General features: G+C 30.3%; 1 protein-coding gene across 2 annotated transcripts; it reads left to right on the top strand.

Annotated features, from left to right (window-relative positions):
- Positions 1-2,130: 2,130 nt before the first annotated feature.
- On the top strand, positions 2,131-15,701 carry LOC106689562 (prostaglandin reductase 1). Of its 2 annotated transcripts, XM_014434608.2 has the most exons (9): positions 2,131-2,258; positions 6,080-6,125; positions 6,198-6,254; positions 8,339-8,518; positions 8,849-8,967; positions 12,124-12,278; positions 13,043-13,154; positions 15,268-15,386; positions 15,480-15,701. In XM_014434608.2, the coding sequence occupies exons 1-9, from the start codon at positions 2,156-2,158 to the stop codon at positions 15,588-15,590; spliced, it is 1,002 nt and encodes a 333-aa protein (XP_014290094.1). In that variant the 5' UTR covers positions 2,131-2,155; the 3' UTR covers positions 15,591-15,701. The 2 variants fall into 2 exon arrangements, with proteins under 2 accessions (XP_014290094.1, XP_066905896.1); XM_067049795.1 differs by lacking the exon at positions 8,339-8,518.
- Positions 15,702-17,344: the final 1,643 nt, after the last annotated feature.

The raw sequence follows: 17,344 nt of genomic DNA, 5'->3' as shown, positions 1-17,344 counted from the left end.
TCAGTGATCATTGGATTATTGGAATAATTCCAAAAACTGAAAGAGAAGTTTCAGGAGACCGATTATTTCACATAAGATGCCCAATTTGGTATATGCATTGTTAGACCAAATCCAGAAAAGCCAAAAAAAAGTAACAAAAGTTCACCTGTTCAAAAGAGAATTAAATTTTTCAGCTTCCCTCATTTACTCAGCGGTAGAAACATTCGGTCAACATTGGATAGTCTTGTGAAAGACATTCTCAACAGGGTTTATATCGGTTGAGAATGGTAGCCACTCCTTTCTGTCGATACCTACCTCAGAAAGGTACTTGACCATTCTCCAAATTGTCACCTCATTGTTGTCTGGTACGAGAGTAAGGCTTGTTTCATCTGGAAATAAACAGTTCCTCCACTCGACCACCAATCAATTTTCATAGTTTCTTTTCATGGTTTCCCACTGGAAGCTAAGGAGAGGAGAGGTCCGAGGTGACACAGTGGGTAAGGCCCTGTCCTACTAACTCTAAGGAACCGGGTTCACATCTGGCTATTGCAGATAATAAGTTATTCTGTTACTGTAACCGATAGTTAATTCTGTGGGTTCGGGGAGACCTCCTGGAGCACATCCAGTCTCTATAAAGTGGGTATCCTTAATTGAGGAAAAATCTGGCGGTTGGGCATAATCATGAACAAATCATCTCCTTGCATTGCCGCTTTTCAAGAAACAATAGTTCCTTACAATGTACTGAACCCCTAATCCTTTGAAGTGACTGCTACTATTTACTGAAAACTACTCTGGCTGCTGCTATAACCATTTTGAGCAACATGACGCAAATATTTGTTATAAATACTTTAATTGCACAAATCTAATAACAATTTCATATGTTTTAATATAATTAAATGTATTATTTAAACTAATAAACATAAAAATAAAATCTTCAGATCCACTAAAAGCTGACGTCTTAAACGTAGCATCTGACCTACGTTGACCTCAAATTAAATAGGTGTGTGGTACCAATTTGTTTATTACACATCTATTATTATTAAAATTAATTTTATTGTATGTAATTTCGTTATCACAAGTTATTGAAAAATTCGAATGCTATCTGGTTTTGATGGGGAGGTTCAATTGGACTGAAAAACTTTTCGAAACCTTTGAAGATTATAGGTTGTTAATAATATCCATTATTTTTGTCAAGTCAACCATTTATAAAATTTATTGAGTCTGGAAGCTGGAAACACTAGTATTGTGAAACCTTCTTAGAGAAACTGGATGATGGAATTGTAATTGTGGTCATGGGCGTACTCAGCGAGGGGCAGAAGGTCAGCCTTTTTTTGTTGAGTCTCTTTCTTTGAGTTTTTGTTTTTTATTGAGACTTCGGCGAAAACTTCTTCCGGGCGTTGTATGAGAAGGACTTCCTGCGACGGTATATCTTTCTCTGTTGCCTATTTATGAAAGTGATAAAAAGAATAATTAAAAAAAATATTCATTGTTTGAATTTATTTAAAACGTAATAAAAAACGAATGAATCACCAACAAAATTTACATTATACATAATTCTACTATCAATTAAATGAGTTTTACAGAATCAAATGACTTAAATAAGTAGGTATTATGTATTTTTAATTTCAATTAAATATATTCTGAACACTTTAATAGAAATTAGATTACCCTATATCGAATTTCCACTTTCGATTTTCACGGTGATTACAATAACTTGCATATAGATCGGTAAGTTGAAAATGTCTTGTACACGTGTGCACTTTTATTTGAAAACAAAAATGTTATTACTTATTAAGTTTCTTCATTCGCCAGTTCGAATCACTGGAGTATTCAGAGTACCAAGATTACACATTAATACTCTTTTTAGGTTTAAAAATTGTATTCTATCTATAAATTTGTAAATAATACTCATTACATATTTTACTAGTAAATTCTATCGAACTGTTTAAGCTATATTTTTATTTTATAATTTGGGACATGAATGAGGACTAAGTTCGTAATATGTGCCCGCCGTAGCAGCAATATGTTATTATCACTTGACAATTTTCCTTAACAACTCCCAATCTACTTCTCTATAGATGAGTAGGGAAATGCCGGAGTGGGGGAGGGCAGCTTACAAATACATAAACTCTCACGTATTGTCCTTGTAAGCTTTAGTTGACCAATCGCTGAAGAAATGAAGTGCATGAGGTTCATCTTCCAGGAGCGATTCAAGGGGTTACCGAAGAAGTCAGACTTCAAGATGGTTGAGGAAGAACTACCTCCTTTGAAAGATGGAGGTAAGGGCCAATAATTTGAACAGAATTTCTTAAATTTATTGCTGTGTTATCCCAACTTATTTGTCGATTAATATTAAATTCGTCAGATATTTACGATATTATGTAATAATTGCCATGCAGTAACTATAGCTTATCATTTTTAAGGATATACCAGGCGTTCTGACGTAAGTCGTGGTTACTGCAAAAATGAAACTACAAAAAATGTTAAATTGTTCATCAATTACAATGTTTTATTTATTATTCTTACAATGATTTATTAGTTATCTTAAGAATACCAATTTCCTAAACATTTTTTCCATTATTTATAAATCAGCCTTAAAAAACTGGTGATGCCAAAAATTTTAATTAATAAAAAAAATAGTTATCAAGTTTGGGGGTCACGGTTGCAGCGTGGTAACGCGCCAGTCTACCAACCCTAAGGTTACGAGATCGAGTCACAGGCCGTACCCGGGATTTTTTCAAGCATATAAATATACAATACTCACAACCACCTCGTCATGAGACGAGCCTTGGACCTCTATGGTCTGTCGCGCCAATAATAATAATAGATAGCATGTTTTACGACCGAAGGCCATTATATGAATATTCAGATGTAGAAGTTTATGAATACCGGTTAGGTGACGGATGTAAAAAAAATAAAGTAAAGATAAATAAAGCGAGTGCAGTATAGCTCCGTCACACACTTATATTTCATCCTCATTTTTGTTGAGGAAAATATGAAAACTGATTTAATTACATGTAGTAAATGCAATTACTCTTTCTCATTTAAATTTCTTTATTTAATGATTCATAAGCAACGTTTCGGGGCTATTACCCTATCATCAGGTATTTGCAATGTTGTCATGTTGCAGGATAATTCGAAAATTGTGCATAAATTTCCCATTAATATTATTCCTATGGTCTTCATTCAAAACCACTTTTCTTCTTAATGTTATAGGTTCTTACTGGACGAGTTTCATTAATATCATTAAATGTAGTGAATAAATCATTAAATAAATAAAATTAAATAAGGAAGAGTACTTTCATTCACTAGATCTAATTATATTAATGAAACTCGTCCAATAAGAACCAAAGACATGAAGAAAAGTGATATAATTATTTCGTTAATGTTTAATAATAATAAAGGCTTAGCTAACCCGAAGGTTCGATGCCGATACCACAATCGATATCTACATTCATCTATTCAGTGATGCCCCTCCAAACCCAATTTCACTAAATCAATTTTAACTCAATCCTCCCATCTACATTTCGCTCTGCCTCGGACGTTTACCCGTCGGTTCAGGGTTTATTAACATTTTAAGGCGGATCCACATATTGGCCGCTCGCCACGGATCGGAGGCTCGTACAAATGCTCGGCAAACAAAGAGCGGACCATCCACATGTCAGTGTTATTCAGAGAGGCAAGCATGGCGGACGTACTAGTGGTTTCAGCCATTGCACTTGGATTGTATTATTTTTATTACAAAAAAAGAAAATGAAAGGAAATTAAATATAAATAAATAAGATTAAATATAAAACTTATTATAAAAAGTACCAACAAACACCTTTAACCTCCTAACAGCTCTCAGTTGCAACTAGACAAAGAACAATGGTGGAGATCCCATTTTTTTTTACTTCAATGAAAACTATATATAATTACTAGTCTAAATTTATGACTCTTCCAAGTATAGGTAGGGGAATAAAAAATGGCGGCCGTTTCATAATGTTAAACAAAATCATTTTTCATTCGGAGCTCTATATCTTTAAAACTACCAACGACATTAGACAACCTAAGAGAGTAGCATTTAAAGTAGAATAAATTTGCTAAAATATGAGCCCTAATATAGTTATTTAGCAATAAATATTACCTGGTCTCGAAAAATTTTTGAAATAATATAATTATAGTTATTTAGGTTCAATAGTTCTCGAGATTAGCTTTTTAGAAAGCAACATTTCATAGAAAATGTACTGAAAATCAGAAATTAGTGACTTTATTTTGAGAACACTATATCTCAAAATATAATCGACACACAGATGTCGATTAACACTCAAATAAATTAAAATATCATAGATCATAAAAACTATTACTTCTACGAAAATAAACTATTTTATAGTACATTTAACCAGCTTTTATTTGAGTGATAATCGACATCTGCGCGTCAATTATTTTTTGAGATACAGATTTCTCAGAATAAATTCACTAACTTCTGATTTTTCAGTGCATTTTTACAAAATGTTGCTTTTTAAAAAGCTATCCCACCAGAATTATTTAACGTAAATATCTCTATTACGGCTCATAGTTTATAAAATTTACTCTACTTCAAATGATGTTCTATTAGATTTTCTAATGTTGTTTTAAAGATATAGAGCTCCAATTGAAAAATATATTTTTTTAAAACGTTTTTGAAACAACCGCCATTTTTTATTCCCCTACCTATACTTGGCAGACTCAGCAATTTAGACTAGTAATTATACATAGTTTTCATTAAAGTAATAAATATTGGGGTGAAATTACAGCCTTTTTTCTCCTCTTGGGCTCCTGTACCAGTTATTTGTAATAATTATAATTTTGCTAATACTTACTTGAGGTAATTGAATAAAATTTTAGAATCAATTCAACTGCTAAATTTCTTTCTCATGTTTTTGTTTTTCTTAATAATATTGCTGCTCTGCTTTAACAGTGCCACATGGAAAAAGAAAAGTTGGTGCACATGACACAACTTTCACATGCCATCCTACATACGACACCTACAACGGTTTGTATAGATTGATGGGCTCGTATCAAAGTTAAAACTTTTTTTGTGATTTTCGAGAAAAAAAATCTAAAACCAGGGAAGGTGAACATTATGAACAAAAATTTTTTGTTTTTCTGTTGCTATAAAAATTCTTGTTTCAGGGTTTCTAGAGGTGGGAATAATGAATAAAAATTTTGTATCTGTCAAGAATAAAGTTAAACGAAGCCGTATTGGAATTTGGAATAATCAAGTAGTCTTCTTTTTCCGTTCGAATTTTTTCATACTTAATTTTAATATTCCTTTTTCCTTGTATTTTAATTTTTACAAATTTTATATTCTTATATCATACCGTGGATTTTCTTTGATACTATTTAAGCACCTACATTGTCTTTTATCTTCTTATGTTATCTTGTTTTTGTTCTTAGCCCTGATGAGGGTCTGAAATTCTGACCAAACGTTGGCATGATTAAATAAGTTTCTGCTTATTTGTGTTCTTCTCTGACCACACCTCTAATCATCTCTTATAAGAAACCCTTAAAAACAAATTTCTTTCTCTTTTCTTAGAATCCAACTGTCTGTCATGATCATTAACATTAATATCATGTCAATGTTGTGTCATCTGTGATGTCTTCTTCCCGTTTCAGTTGCCTTATGGAAACGTTTTCCTTGCTCCACACCCCTAAATTTAACACCATGTTTTTTATAAGGAAATGATCTTTTTATGCTGTAGTTCTCCAACAATTTAGGAACTACTGCATAGTATAATAGTTTCCATTTTTGATTCAAATTTTTCTTATGTCAAGCCCACCAATGACATATTCTTTTCATTCTATTCTACCCATACAGAATACACACAGTACCAATAACTAAATTAAATTAAAGCCACATGGCTGTTTTGTTTATTTGATGCATTCTGTATAAACAATTTTAATAAATGTTTAGTGTAATTATTATTTTATATTTTAAGTTTTTTTTTTAGTTTTTTTTTCACCTGCGATAAAAATGTTGCATGCATCATTTTTTCCCCTTCATCTATCTAGCTTTGTTATTATTTAATCATGTCAAATAATATTTACTTAAAATAAAATTAACATTTTTTGTTTCTAGATGTTCTCTTTGAAGCTCTTTACCTTAGTATTGACCCTTATTTCAGGTAGGTGTACAAATTTAAGGAAATATTATTTATATAATTTAAAAATTAATACAATTTAACATTTTTTTTCAGGTTTATGTGTAAGACGTTACCGATTGGAGTAACAATGATTGGCACTCAAGTAGCTAGGTAAAAACTTGATTATAATACTGTGTTAAATTTGATTATAGTTTCTGCTATTTCCTAATTTCCAAAATATTTTATTGCATTTATATTACATTATTCTTAAAAAATTTATTATTTGATACAAAATATTCATTTTGGAATATGGCCATAAGATATGTTTTGTATTTCCCCCTATATATGACAGAGGATGCTCAAGTAAAGTTATATTTTATGTATTTATTAATTATAAAATCTTTATATATTAACTGTTAAATATGATGAATATAAATGAGAGTTGAATTAGTTCTTTAAAGAAAGTTTCCATACATAAAATGGGTTTTTAAATACTCTTCAGTTATCTAGGAATACTTGATTATGGATTAAAGATCTATTCTATTACAGTATTACGATAAAATGGAAAGAACTGGCCATGTTTTTTTTTTTAATACACAAAAAGTACTATTAATAAATTTTTGTACTAATGTTTTAATAATCAAAAATTATTTAAAATAAAATAAAAAGGATAATTAATAGTTTTTACTTTATTCTCATATCATAGGTGTTACTTGGGTTCAAATGAAAAGCTTTAATATTAAATAGATAGTAGCATTTTATTTAAATTATATAACAGTATTGACTCTTAATCTCAGGGCGGGTTTCAAGGGAATCAGAACATCCATTCAGCTGCTAATAACAATAAATTAAATTAATTATTAGCTACCTTTACAAATCTGCTTGAATTCTATTTTGTACAATACAAACCAAATACTCTTTGTCTTCAACAAACAAACACTCACTAACTGTAAAAAAAAAAATATTTTTACTTCTTTCCCAAAATGCTATTTCTAAAGGTCAACAAAAGATTTTAAGGAGGCGTATATACACAGTATATCAATATACATTTTAATATCCTCTTTTTGAGTAAATAGTTATTTTTATGTATAAAGGGTTTTTAATATGTTTTTATTTGTTCATTTGCTTTGTTAAACCAAAAAGAAAGCTAACCAATTTTATTCAATCTAATATAGAGTGGAAACATCGTTAAATAAAGCCAAGATGGCGGCGCTATTGTGAAGTTGGTAAAATCGATGCCATGCTAAACAGACTCAAATATTTTAAACTTTACTTATCTACCCATCATGTTTGTAATTACAGTAGATTCAAGAAAAAGTATAAGTAAAAAAAAAAGTGTTTAAGATTAAAATCCATAAAGCAAATCATAAGAAAAAAAGTAAAAACTGTTGTGCTACAATCGATGTTTCATAGAACATCTAGACTAAGAAGTTAAACTTCACTTGGTGTTTATGCGCGGGAAAGGTAGGACGCATCCTAGATGCAGGAGGTCCTGAACATCCTTTGTCTCCCTCTGTCGGACATCTAGAAGAAGAAATCAAAGAGTCGTCCGAGAAGAAGAAGGTACTCTTTGTTTTGGAACGCCTGGTGACAGGACACCTTCTGAGAACCTTTTGCAGACCTTTAGAAATAGCATTTTGGGAAAAAAGAAAAAATGCTATTTCTCGACTTCAATTTTTTCTTGAATCTACTGTAATTACAAACATGATGGGTAGATAAGTAAAGTTTAAAATATTAGAATCTGTTTAGCATGCAGCGATTTTACCAAATTCGGAATGGTGCCGCCATCTTGGCTTTATTTAACGATTTTTCCACTCTATATTTGACTGATCAAAATTGTCAGCTTTCTTTTTGGTTTAACAAAGCAAATGAACAATTTTGAAACATAAAATAAAAATATGTTAAAAACCCTTTATACATAAAAATAACTATTTACTCAAAAAAGAGGATATTACAATGTATATTGATATACAGTGTATATACATTGATATAGAGTGAGTATACTTGATAGTCTTTATTATTAATGCTTAGTAAGATTTATTTACAAATAATTATAGTCCACCTTAACAGTTGGTTATTTAAACTCTTGTCATAAGTATATCAGATTTAACATTTCAATTTTAATTTCACAACTCATTTTGAAGTTTTGTTATTAATTTTACGTTCAATATACTTTTTTAATGTTGGGTAGAATACTACTTATAATAACTATACTTATAAGAACTTCTTTTGTTTTTTTTAATTACAAACTCTAGGGTAGTAGAAAGCAAAAATAAGAATTATAAAGTTGGTGACAATGTTGTTGGTGATTTCGGATGGAGAACAAAGACTGTTGCTAATCCTGATACTGTTAAAAGTCCATTTATGCCATATATCTTACCAGATTTCGGGTTCGTTCCACTTTCAGCAGCTCTTGGAGTTCTTGGGGTGAATGGGTAAGAATTATTGAACTCATCGACATGAAAATTAAATTTTGTAGGAAGATAGTCCAGGTGGCGGTCAATAAAGATATGAAACCAGTAAAAGAAACATTTATTGATAACCAACATTTCGCCCCACTGAGTAGGGCTTCTTGTAGGGATTGTAATATACAAAAGACAATTGTCCAGTTGAACTTTCCAGGGCTGACGAAGCTCTGAAAAGTGGGGTGAAACGTTGTTTATCAATTAATAGTTTTCTTTTACTATTTCTTTCTTCTTTACTATCTTCTTCCAATACGAAAATTATATTTAAATTAATATTAATTTTAAAGACTTGCAATTTAGAAATACTGCTTGGTTCGGGTTTTGGGAAATCCTGAATCCTAAACCCGGTGAAACCCTTGTTGTGACAACAGCAGCAGGAGCAGTTGGTTCATTGGTTGTGCAGTATGGAAAAATTCTAGGTAAGCAATGTTCTATTTAATTTAATTTAAAAGATTTATTTTGTAACTAGCTGTACCACGCGGCTTCACTCGATAAATTGAGATCCTGCTTGCCAACTTCATATACATGATGAAATGTATGTAATTAATTGAATAAAATCTATAATTTTAATATAAAAACGAATGGACCAACCATTAAAAAAAAACTGACTTGACAGAAAGTGTTCTTGAATTGACCAAGAGAAAAAAGTCTTTTATAAGTCAACTCAAACCTTATTGCACATATACAACATAAGGAAAATGATAAACGGTAAAGAAGTTGTTCTAATAATCTAATAGTTCTAGAGATTAGCATGCTCAGACAAAATCTTTAGTTTAGAAAGAGAAAAAACTTACCATTGACATACCGATCAGTTTTGAGAAATGTTAGTTATTTGTATCGAAAGAACTAATATCCATGATTATTTCACATTAGTTTCACAACTTCAGTAATTTTAGGATTCTTGCAATTTAAATTTAAATTTTAGAATAGACTTGTTTTGAACCATACTGGGTGATTAACCGTCATTTTTAATGCAGTTCGCTAAATAATAATATTGCCAAAAATCAGAAATATTGTTTTTATTAGTAAAAAAAGACACAAATTTTTTTCTTGGTTAAATTTCAAGAGAACATATGAAGACAGTTTTAATTGTAAAAGGAAAAATTTGAATTTGAATAAAAGATTAAATTAATTTAAAAACCCATTGCACAAAAAAATGATGAAATAATTATAGTTGAGGAACTCTTATAAACGTGTTTTCACTCTCTTCCTCATCAAGCTCGCTCTGACTTCCGGCAACCACATTTTAATTATTATTATTATTATTATTAATTTGGCTCCACTACTCGATGTCAAGTCCTGGGCTCCTGCATCAGCCTCCACCAATCATTACGATCTTGTGCTGCCGCCATCCAGTTCCTCACTCCCATCATGGTCCTGGCATCACCACTTACAGCATCACTCCATCGATTTTATTTTGATAATTACATATTTATTTCGATATTTTCTATTGTTTTAATATCGATATGAAAGTATTTGCAATAAAATCCGATATTATTTTATCAAAATATCGATATTTTGTTTAAAAATACTAGAATATTGTATAGAATAATTAAAAATGGAATATCGATATTTTATTTTGATAAATACATATTTATTTCGATATTTTTTATTATTGTAATATCGATATGGAATGTCAGCAACAATATTCTAATATTACATTATCGAAATATCGATATTTTGTTGAAAATGACTAAAATATCAAATAGAGATTATAAAATAGGAATATCGATATATTATTTTGATAATTACATATTTTTTTCGATATTTTACATTGTAGTAATATCGATATGGAACATAAGCAACAATATTCCGATATTATTTTATCGTAATATCAATATTTTGTTTAAAAATACTATAATAAATATATTATATTTAAAAATACTCCACTCTTGTTCCATGTATTATCTCAGTCACCATTTTCCTTGGCAGATCACTCTCAGCTATCCGAGCAACATGCCCTGCTCACCGCAATCTACTGAACCTCACAAACTAAACGTCCGATTTCTTATACAAAACTTTGAGCTTCTAGTTTGTTCGACGTCTCCATATCTGGTCAACCTTGACAGGTCCAAATATTTTACGGAGAATCTTCCTCTCCAAGACCATTAAGTTGTGCATTAACTACCAGCCTTGGAAATAATCCATGTTTCCGAGCCATACAGAAGAATTGGTCAAACAATTGTTTTATACAGATAGATTTTGGTATACTTAGACAAGGCACGGCTCATAAAATAGGGACTGAGGCCATAACAGCGATTGGCACATAGGACTCGTTTAATTTCCACAACATTGTCTTTGGTTATGAACGATCCAAGATATACAAATTCGGAGACTTTTCCAAAAGTATATTCTCCGATCCTGATTTCTTCACCGGGCCTGGGGATTTCCTCCGTGACCATGTATTTTGACGCTTTAATAATACTCAAAGGAATAATTAATGCTTTTCCAATTGGATCCAAAATTTTTCTTTAAAAGATCTTTGACATCTGACAACATCGCTAGAGCAAGAGGTACATCTACTAGTGTCAAATTCGGTGACGTGTGATATTTTCCTATTCTTCTTTGTAAGCGGTTGAAATGCACCTTCGTCGTTGACATTGTTTACCTCACCCCAAACTTCAATATCATCTTTAAATCCGGATACTTTTCTTTTTTGTAAAAGGTGAAAATATGGAAAGGAAATCTAAAACAAACTGCTATGAAAACAATAAAACCAGCGCCGCGCCGGTGAAACCTTTCGTGATTAAAATAGATCTTGGATGGAGCTGGTTTTGCAACAAAGGCATCGATTTAAATGCTGTTTTCATGGAGAAGGAGTTGGTCTACTCATTACCATTTGGCAGTATGATGTAGTGTATCGAGAACATGGGAAAAATAAAAAAATGCATTTCAGAAAAATTTGGATAAAGCTGGTTTTAAAGCTTACACGCCTTATATAATTGTATAAACAGATATAATAATAAGTGATTTCCATAAAAACATTCATAGAATAATTAAAGTTCAAAAGTAAAATACGCTATAGTGTAGTTAATAACGGTCCAATTTAGATTGGTTTTGCTTGAAGAAGTTTGTCGGGGGGTGCGGTCAGCAAAGAACAACATAAATAAACAAAACCATATTTATTTATTTTATGCCGACGTTTCGACCTGAGTTTCAGGTCTTCATCAGGGCTATAGAACAAAAGAGATAACAACAACATTTAGAGTAACATACAATTGAAGCTTTTTCTCTAATGGGTTTTGTTTTGTTTAGTTAAGAATTTAATTAGGGGACTGGCAACACTGAGTGCTGACAGCCTGCAACATATCTTTTTAATGAGCCTCCATAATGTAAATGAAGATGTATAGTTTTCAGCAGACTGCTATGGGTTAGGACACTAGTCTAAATACACTAATCTCACAACTGCTAATAAAATACAACAGGCATGTAGTTCTGATAATAAAAACTGCAGATCTAATTGAGTATGTAAGATCAATTTTTCGCTCTTATCATAATCTTGAAATGTGATACTATATAGAAGAAAAAAAATATTTCCTTTTATTTTCTACATTCTAAATCAAATTTAATTTCAGGAATGAATTTCATTGGTTTTACTGGATCCGATGAAAAAGTTCAGTGGTTGAAGGAGGAACTTAAAATTGCTCACGTTTTTAATTACAAATCTACTGACATAGAAGAAGCATTGAAAAAAGCAGCTCCGAATGGCGTCGATTGCTACTTTGATAATGTAAATATTTAAAAGCTAAATTTCAAAACTGATATCAACAATATCTTGAATGTACAATAAGTAAATTTATTACTAATGAGGTGTAGATAGTTGAATGTAGATTAATAAGTGGAGAAGATGATCAGGGAGTGTAGTCCGCAACAAAAACAAAACAAAAATAAATAAAAAATTATTTATTTGTACCAACGTTTTGAACTGAGTTTCAGTTCTTCATCAGGGCTATAAAACAAAAAAAAAGATAAAAACTATCATTCAGAGAAACATAAAATAAAAAACTAACAGATTTAGAAATATACATAACAATGAACTGAAAATAAAAAATAGTTGATTAATAACCATGGAATTAGACAGTAGCTGATTGATAACAATGAAGGATGAAATATAATATAGAGGTAAGAAAATTCTTAATCTGATACTGTCCGATTCCATGGTTATTAATCAACTATTTTTTGTTGAGAGTAAACTGGATCAATTGATGTTATGTTATTAAATTTATTTAATAATAATGTTATTCATAATTATATTTATGAAGGTTAGAATTCCAAAACCAGCCATCTTCATTTTCTTTAACAGGTTTTATACTAGATTTATGTCTGATTTAACTGCTTTTGGAAGAAATCTTTTTGCCTCATAATTATTTAATATAAAAACTGTTCAAGGAAAAAAAATTATAAAATTGGTAATGATTTTGGAAGAAAGCTTTTCTATCTTACAACTGTTATAAAATTTTAGAAATGAATTTTATTTGAATAATTTTCTATTAGGTAGGTGGAAATATGAGCAGCATTATTTATAAATCTATGAATAAATTTGGGAGAGTATCAGTATGTGGTTCTATATCATCTTATAATGAAGATAGTGAGAAACCTAATCTCGGTAAGTAAATGGGATCATTTACTTTTTTCATAGATTTACTTGAATACAGAGCTGCTAAGTGAGCCCAGCTAAAATAATACAGAAGGCTCCCCTCACTAATATTAAGATCAGATATTTTGTAATCAACCTTTTGTTTTTACTTAGTCAGTTAGTTTTTTAATTAATCTATTTTTTCTCTGTATATAAGTTATAATTAAGTGTGACCACACTGTTTTATGGCCAATAAATGTTATTATAAAATTAAAATTGCCTTTGTAATTGTTCTAAAGGGACCTAGTCCCAAGAATAATAAACTATTTCATTTCATTTCATTCAAATAATATTATTCAAGAACAGAAAAAAAAAAAATGGTAGCCTACTTGTTACTACATGGCCTGTTCGCGCTTTACTCCTGGTATTCCGAATTTATGTTGAAATTTTATTAAATTAGTGGGAAACAAGGGGAGTGAATTATGAGACATTTTATGTTTATTAATGAGCACATGTATTTTAAGAGATTAAAATAAAATCCCTAATGGGGTAAATGCGTAAGTATGTTAGTGAAGTGAAAATTGTTTCTAATGCTAGATAGAAATATTTAGCATGGCCAGTAGTATTGGTTCATAATACAAGTATAGAAACAACCTGGTAATAACAATAATACTTATTTTTTCATAACAGGGATGACTATTTGTGATATTATAGGAGTTAAAAAGTACTAAATTATAAGTTGCAATTGTACAAGCTAGTATAATTGTATTAAGTTCAACCTACCAGACTAATAGTATTAGTTTGTACTTTATTATGAGATGGGGCACAGGTGATCTCATATATTAAGATATAGTATCTCTTATCTGGGCCCTGTTTCACAATGAAAGCTAATAGTATTAGTTCATAGTACAAGTGTAGAAACTAGTGTGGTAATAATACTAATACTTATTTTTTTCATGATAGGGATGACTATTAGTGATATTAGAGGAATTAAAAAATACTGCAATAAAAAGTACAAGTAACTATTGTACAAGTCTATATAATTGAATTAAGATAAATCTACAAGACTAATAGTATTAGTTTGTACTTTATTATGAAACAGGGCCCAGGTGACATCTAGCCGCTTCCCTTGTCCAGGTTCAGCGGTGGGCCAAAGTAGTGAAAACCATGTATTTCGCTTTAGATTTCGTTGAAGGGTTTTTTCTCCCTCAGAGGCTGTCCAGTATGCTGTGTTGTTTTAGTAGGGGCAAACTAGGTCCTAGCTTACATGGTACTAGAGATAACTTAAGGTGACTTACAGTTAAGCCTTCTTCAGTGTGTGTGGCTAAGGAAGCATCGAAAAGTGAGACCCTTCACCTAAATTTTATACATAATAAAAAAAAAAGGACGAAAAAATAGGATTGTGTAAATCCGACACTACTTTACTTGAACCCAGATTAGGTTTTTAAAATTTTTAATTTTGGTAATTTAAAAACATTTAATTTTTTTTCTAATTGTTTATAAAGAGACGAATGGATTAGTATATAATAAATAATATCGTGAAAAAAATGTTTAATTTTGTACATAACCTTTTCTTTACCGGAAAAATCGGTGATTTCAATAGGTTCTCATGGCGACTTGAAACATTTTGGAAAAAAACGACATGTAAATTGGTCTAGTAATTAAAAAGTTTACTGTGAACAAAGATTTGAGCAATTCCCGTTTAAATATATAGATTAATTTTTAGATTTCCCTTCCTATTCGTCCCCAACTACTGTAACATTCATAATTTTATAGACAGCCATTGATTGTGTGCTTTGTGCTACTTCCACTTTATTTCTTAAGCTCATTGTAAGATAATAAATGGCATAGTACAAATTCTAACTTCAAAAATTCAGTAAAAAACAATTGTAATTGAAGAAAAACTATTTACTATTTAAAAATATTATTTCTCTGTCATTCATGATTTTGCAGAGAGGCACTGATTGTGGGCTTTGTGCTACTTCCACTTAATTTCTTAAGCTCATTGCAAGATAATAAATGGCATAGTACAAATTCTAACTTCAAGAATTTAGTAAAAACTAATTGTAATTGAAGAAGAACTATTTACTATTTGAAAATATCTGTCAATTGCACTTACTACGCACAACCATTTTGATTTCAGCTCCAGTTGTTCAAGAAACAATACTTATAAAGGAACTTAAGCTTGAAGGGTTTATTGTCCTCAGATGGTTGGACCGTTGGCTTCAAGGTATCCAAAGAAATTTAGAACTTATAAAGGAAGTGAGTTTTTAAATATTCCAGTGATACTGGAACTATTTTAAAGTATATTCACAAATCACAAATAATAATAAAATATTTTTGTATAAATTTTAGGGAAAAATAAAATTTAAAGAAGACATTACCAAAGGATTTGATAAAATGGATGAAACATTCATAGGCCTCTTAAAAGGTGGTAATTTTGGCAAATCTGTTGTTGAGGTTTGAATTTTCAAAATTTATTAAAAGCATCCATGACTATAATTAATAGCCAGACATCACTTGAATTTTTTAAACTTTTCTGTAGCAAATTTTTAGAATAATATGATTTATGTATGATTTGTGTTTTAATATCAACCATGTTTCCTGTAAATATTTATAATAGAGGTGCATGGAAGATTCTGATTTTTACAAAGATGTTTTAGTTTGTTTTAACCAATTTTTATGTGATTTTAGATTTAAAAAAGAGATGAAACAACTGGCTCAGTACTTTTAGGCATTATATATTAAATTAGTAGAGAACAGTTCAAATTTAGACAAACAAGAGCTCAGAGCTGGACAAAAAATATTTATAAATTAAACTAAGATTAAATTGTAATGGATACATTAGTTATTGATGGTTAATTGAGCCGTTCAGTGCATACATCGATTAACTCCATAAAACAAAAAGTTGAGAAACGCGATGAAGTACTGTATATTGTTTTCTAAAATTCCTGTTATAATATAAATTCAAATATATGTTGTAGAATGCATAAATACAGATATAGCTTTCATCTAACGGTATATAAAATTAATACGAAAGAATAGCCAAAAAATAATCGTCAGTAATGTTACAGTTCTTGATGCAGATATGCATTCTGCATTTTATTTCGACAAATGTTTTTATTTTACTGGAAGATTATTGATTGACCGTGTGTATAGATGAATGGAATATGGTCCGGGTGCGGTAAAAAAAAACTCAAATAGTAGAATTATACTATTTTATTGAGCCAAGATTTCGCCCCACGTTGCAGGGCTTCGTCAGGGCTAAAAAAGATTCAAACACTATAGTTACAAAAAGGTAAAAAAAAGAAAAAACATAAGTGTAAAATAACAGGGGTATAAAATGTAAAAACGTAAGATATAATAAGAGAAATTAAATAGTAAAGGTTATAAATAGTAAATGAAAAGGGTAATAGTAACAGATAGATAAGAGAAGTAATATTAAAGAAAGTACAAATAGAGAGATGAAAAAAGAAAGAAAACAAAAAAATACAAATCAAATGATGAGACAGAATGCATACCTGTTTTGATGGCAGTCAAAAACAAAGTGACCGTTGGTATTGGGAGGAGTGGGGACGGCAGTTAGGTAATTGTTTTTTTTGTTAATATGTATTAGGTTTAAAGCATAGAATTGTATTTAGATATATGGATGAACCATGAACTGTTCCTTTATTTAAATAATTACATGTCTACTACAATCTTGTATCTATCTACAATATTGTACAAGTTCTGACAATTATTTAAACTAACACTCCTTTAAATTAAATCTAGTTATTAATTAGAGACATCATATTAAAAACATACAAGACTTTGACAACAAAATTAAGTATGTCAGTTTCTAAGGCCAAAACAAAACTTATTGACTTTTAATTCAACAATATATCACAAATTTGTACTTCATTAATTCTTTTGACATAATTCTCGCCTTTGAATTCGTAGCCTACTGATGATATTTATTCATTCACTATACAAATATATGGAGGATGGTGGCGTGAAGGAAGGCCGAGTTAGATACCCTTCTCATAATCGTTGAGTTTGAAATCTGGAATGGAAATATGTAGGTTATATAACAATAGATATTCTATATTGGAGAATTATTGAACACAAATGTTAACTGCCTTAGCACTACAAAGTATTAACTCAGGTCCTTATTATTACTAAGGAGTTAATATAGACATACTATTACTAACCAAATAATATTAAAATTCTTACCTTTTAAT

The sequence above is a fragment of the Halyomorpha halys genome, unplaced genomic scaffold, assembly GCF_000696795.3.
Source record: "Halyomorpha halys isolate HHAL.00 unplaced genomic scaffold, Hhal_1.1 Scaffold1395.1, whole genome shotgun sequence".
In the NCBI taxonomy this organism is placed as follows: Eukaryota; Metazoa; Arthropoda; class Insecta; order Hemiptera; family Pentatomidae; genus Halyomorpha; species Halyomorpha halys.
Note: the sequence above shows the minus strand (reverse complement) of the source record. Positions and strands in the feature narration are given on the sequence as shown.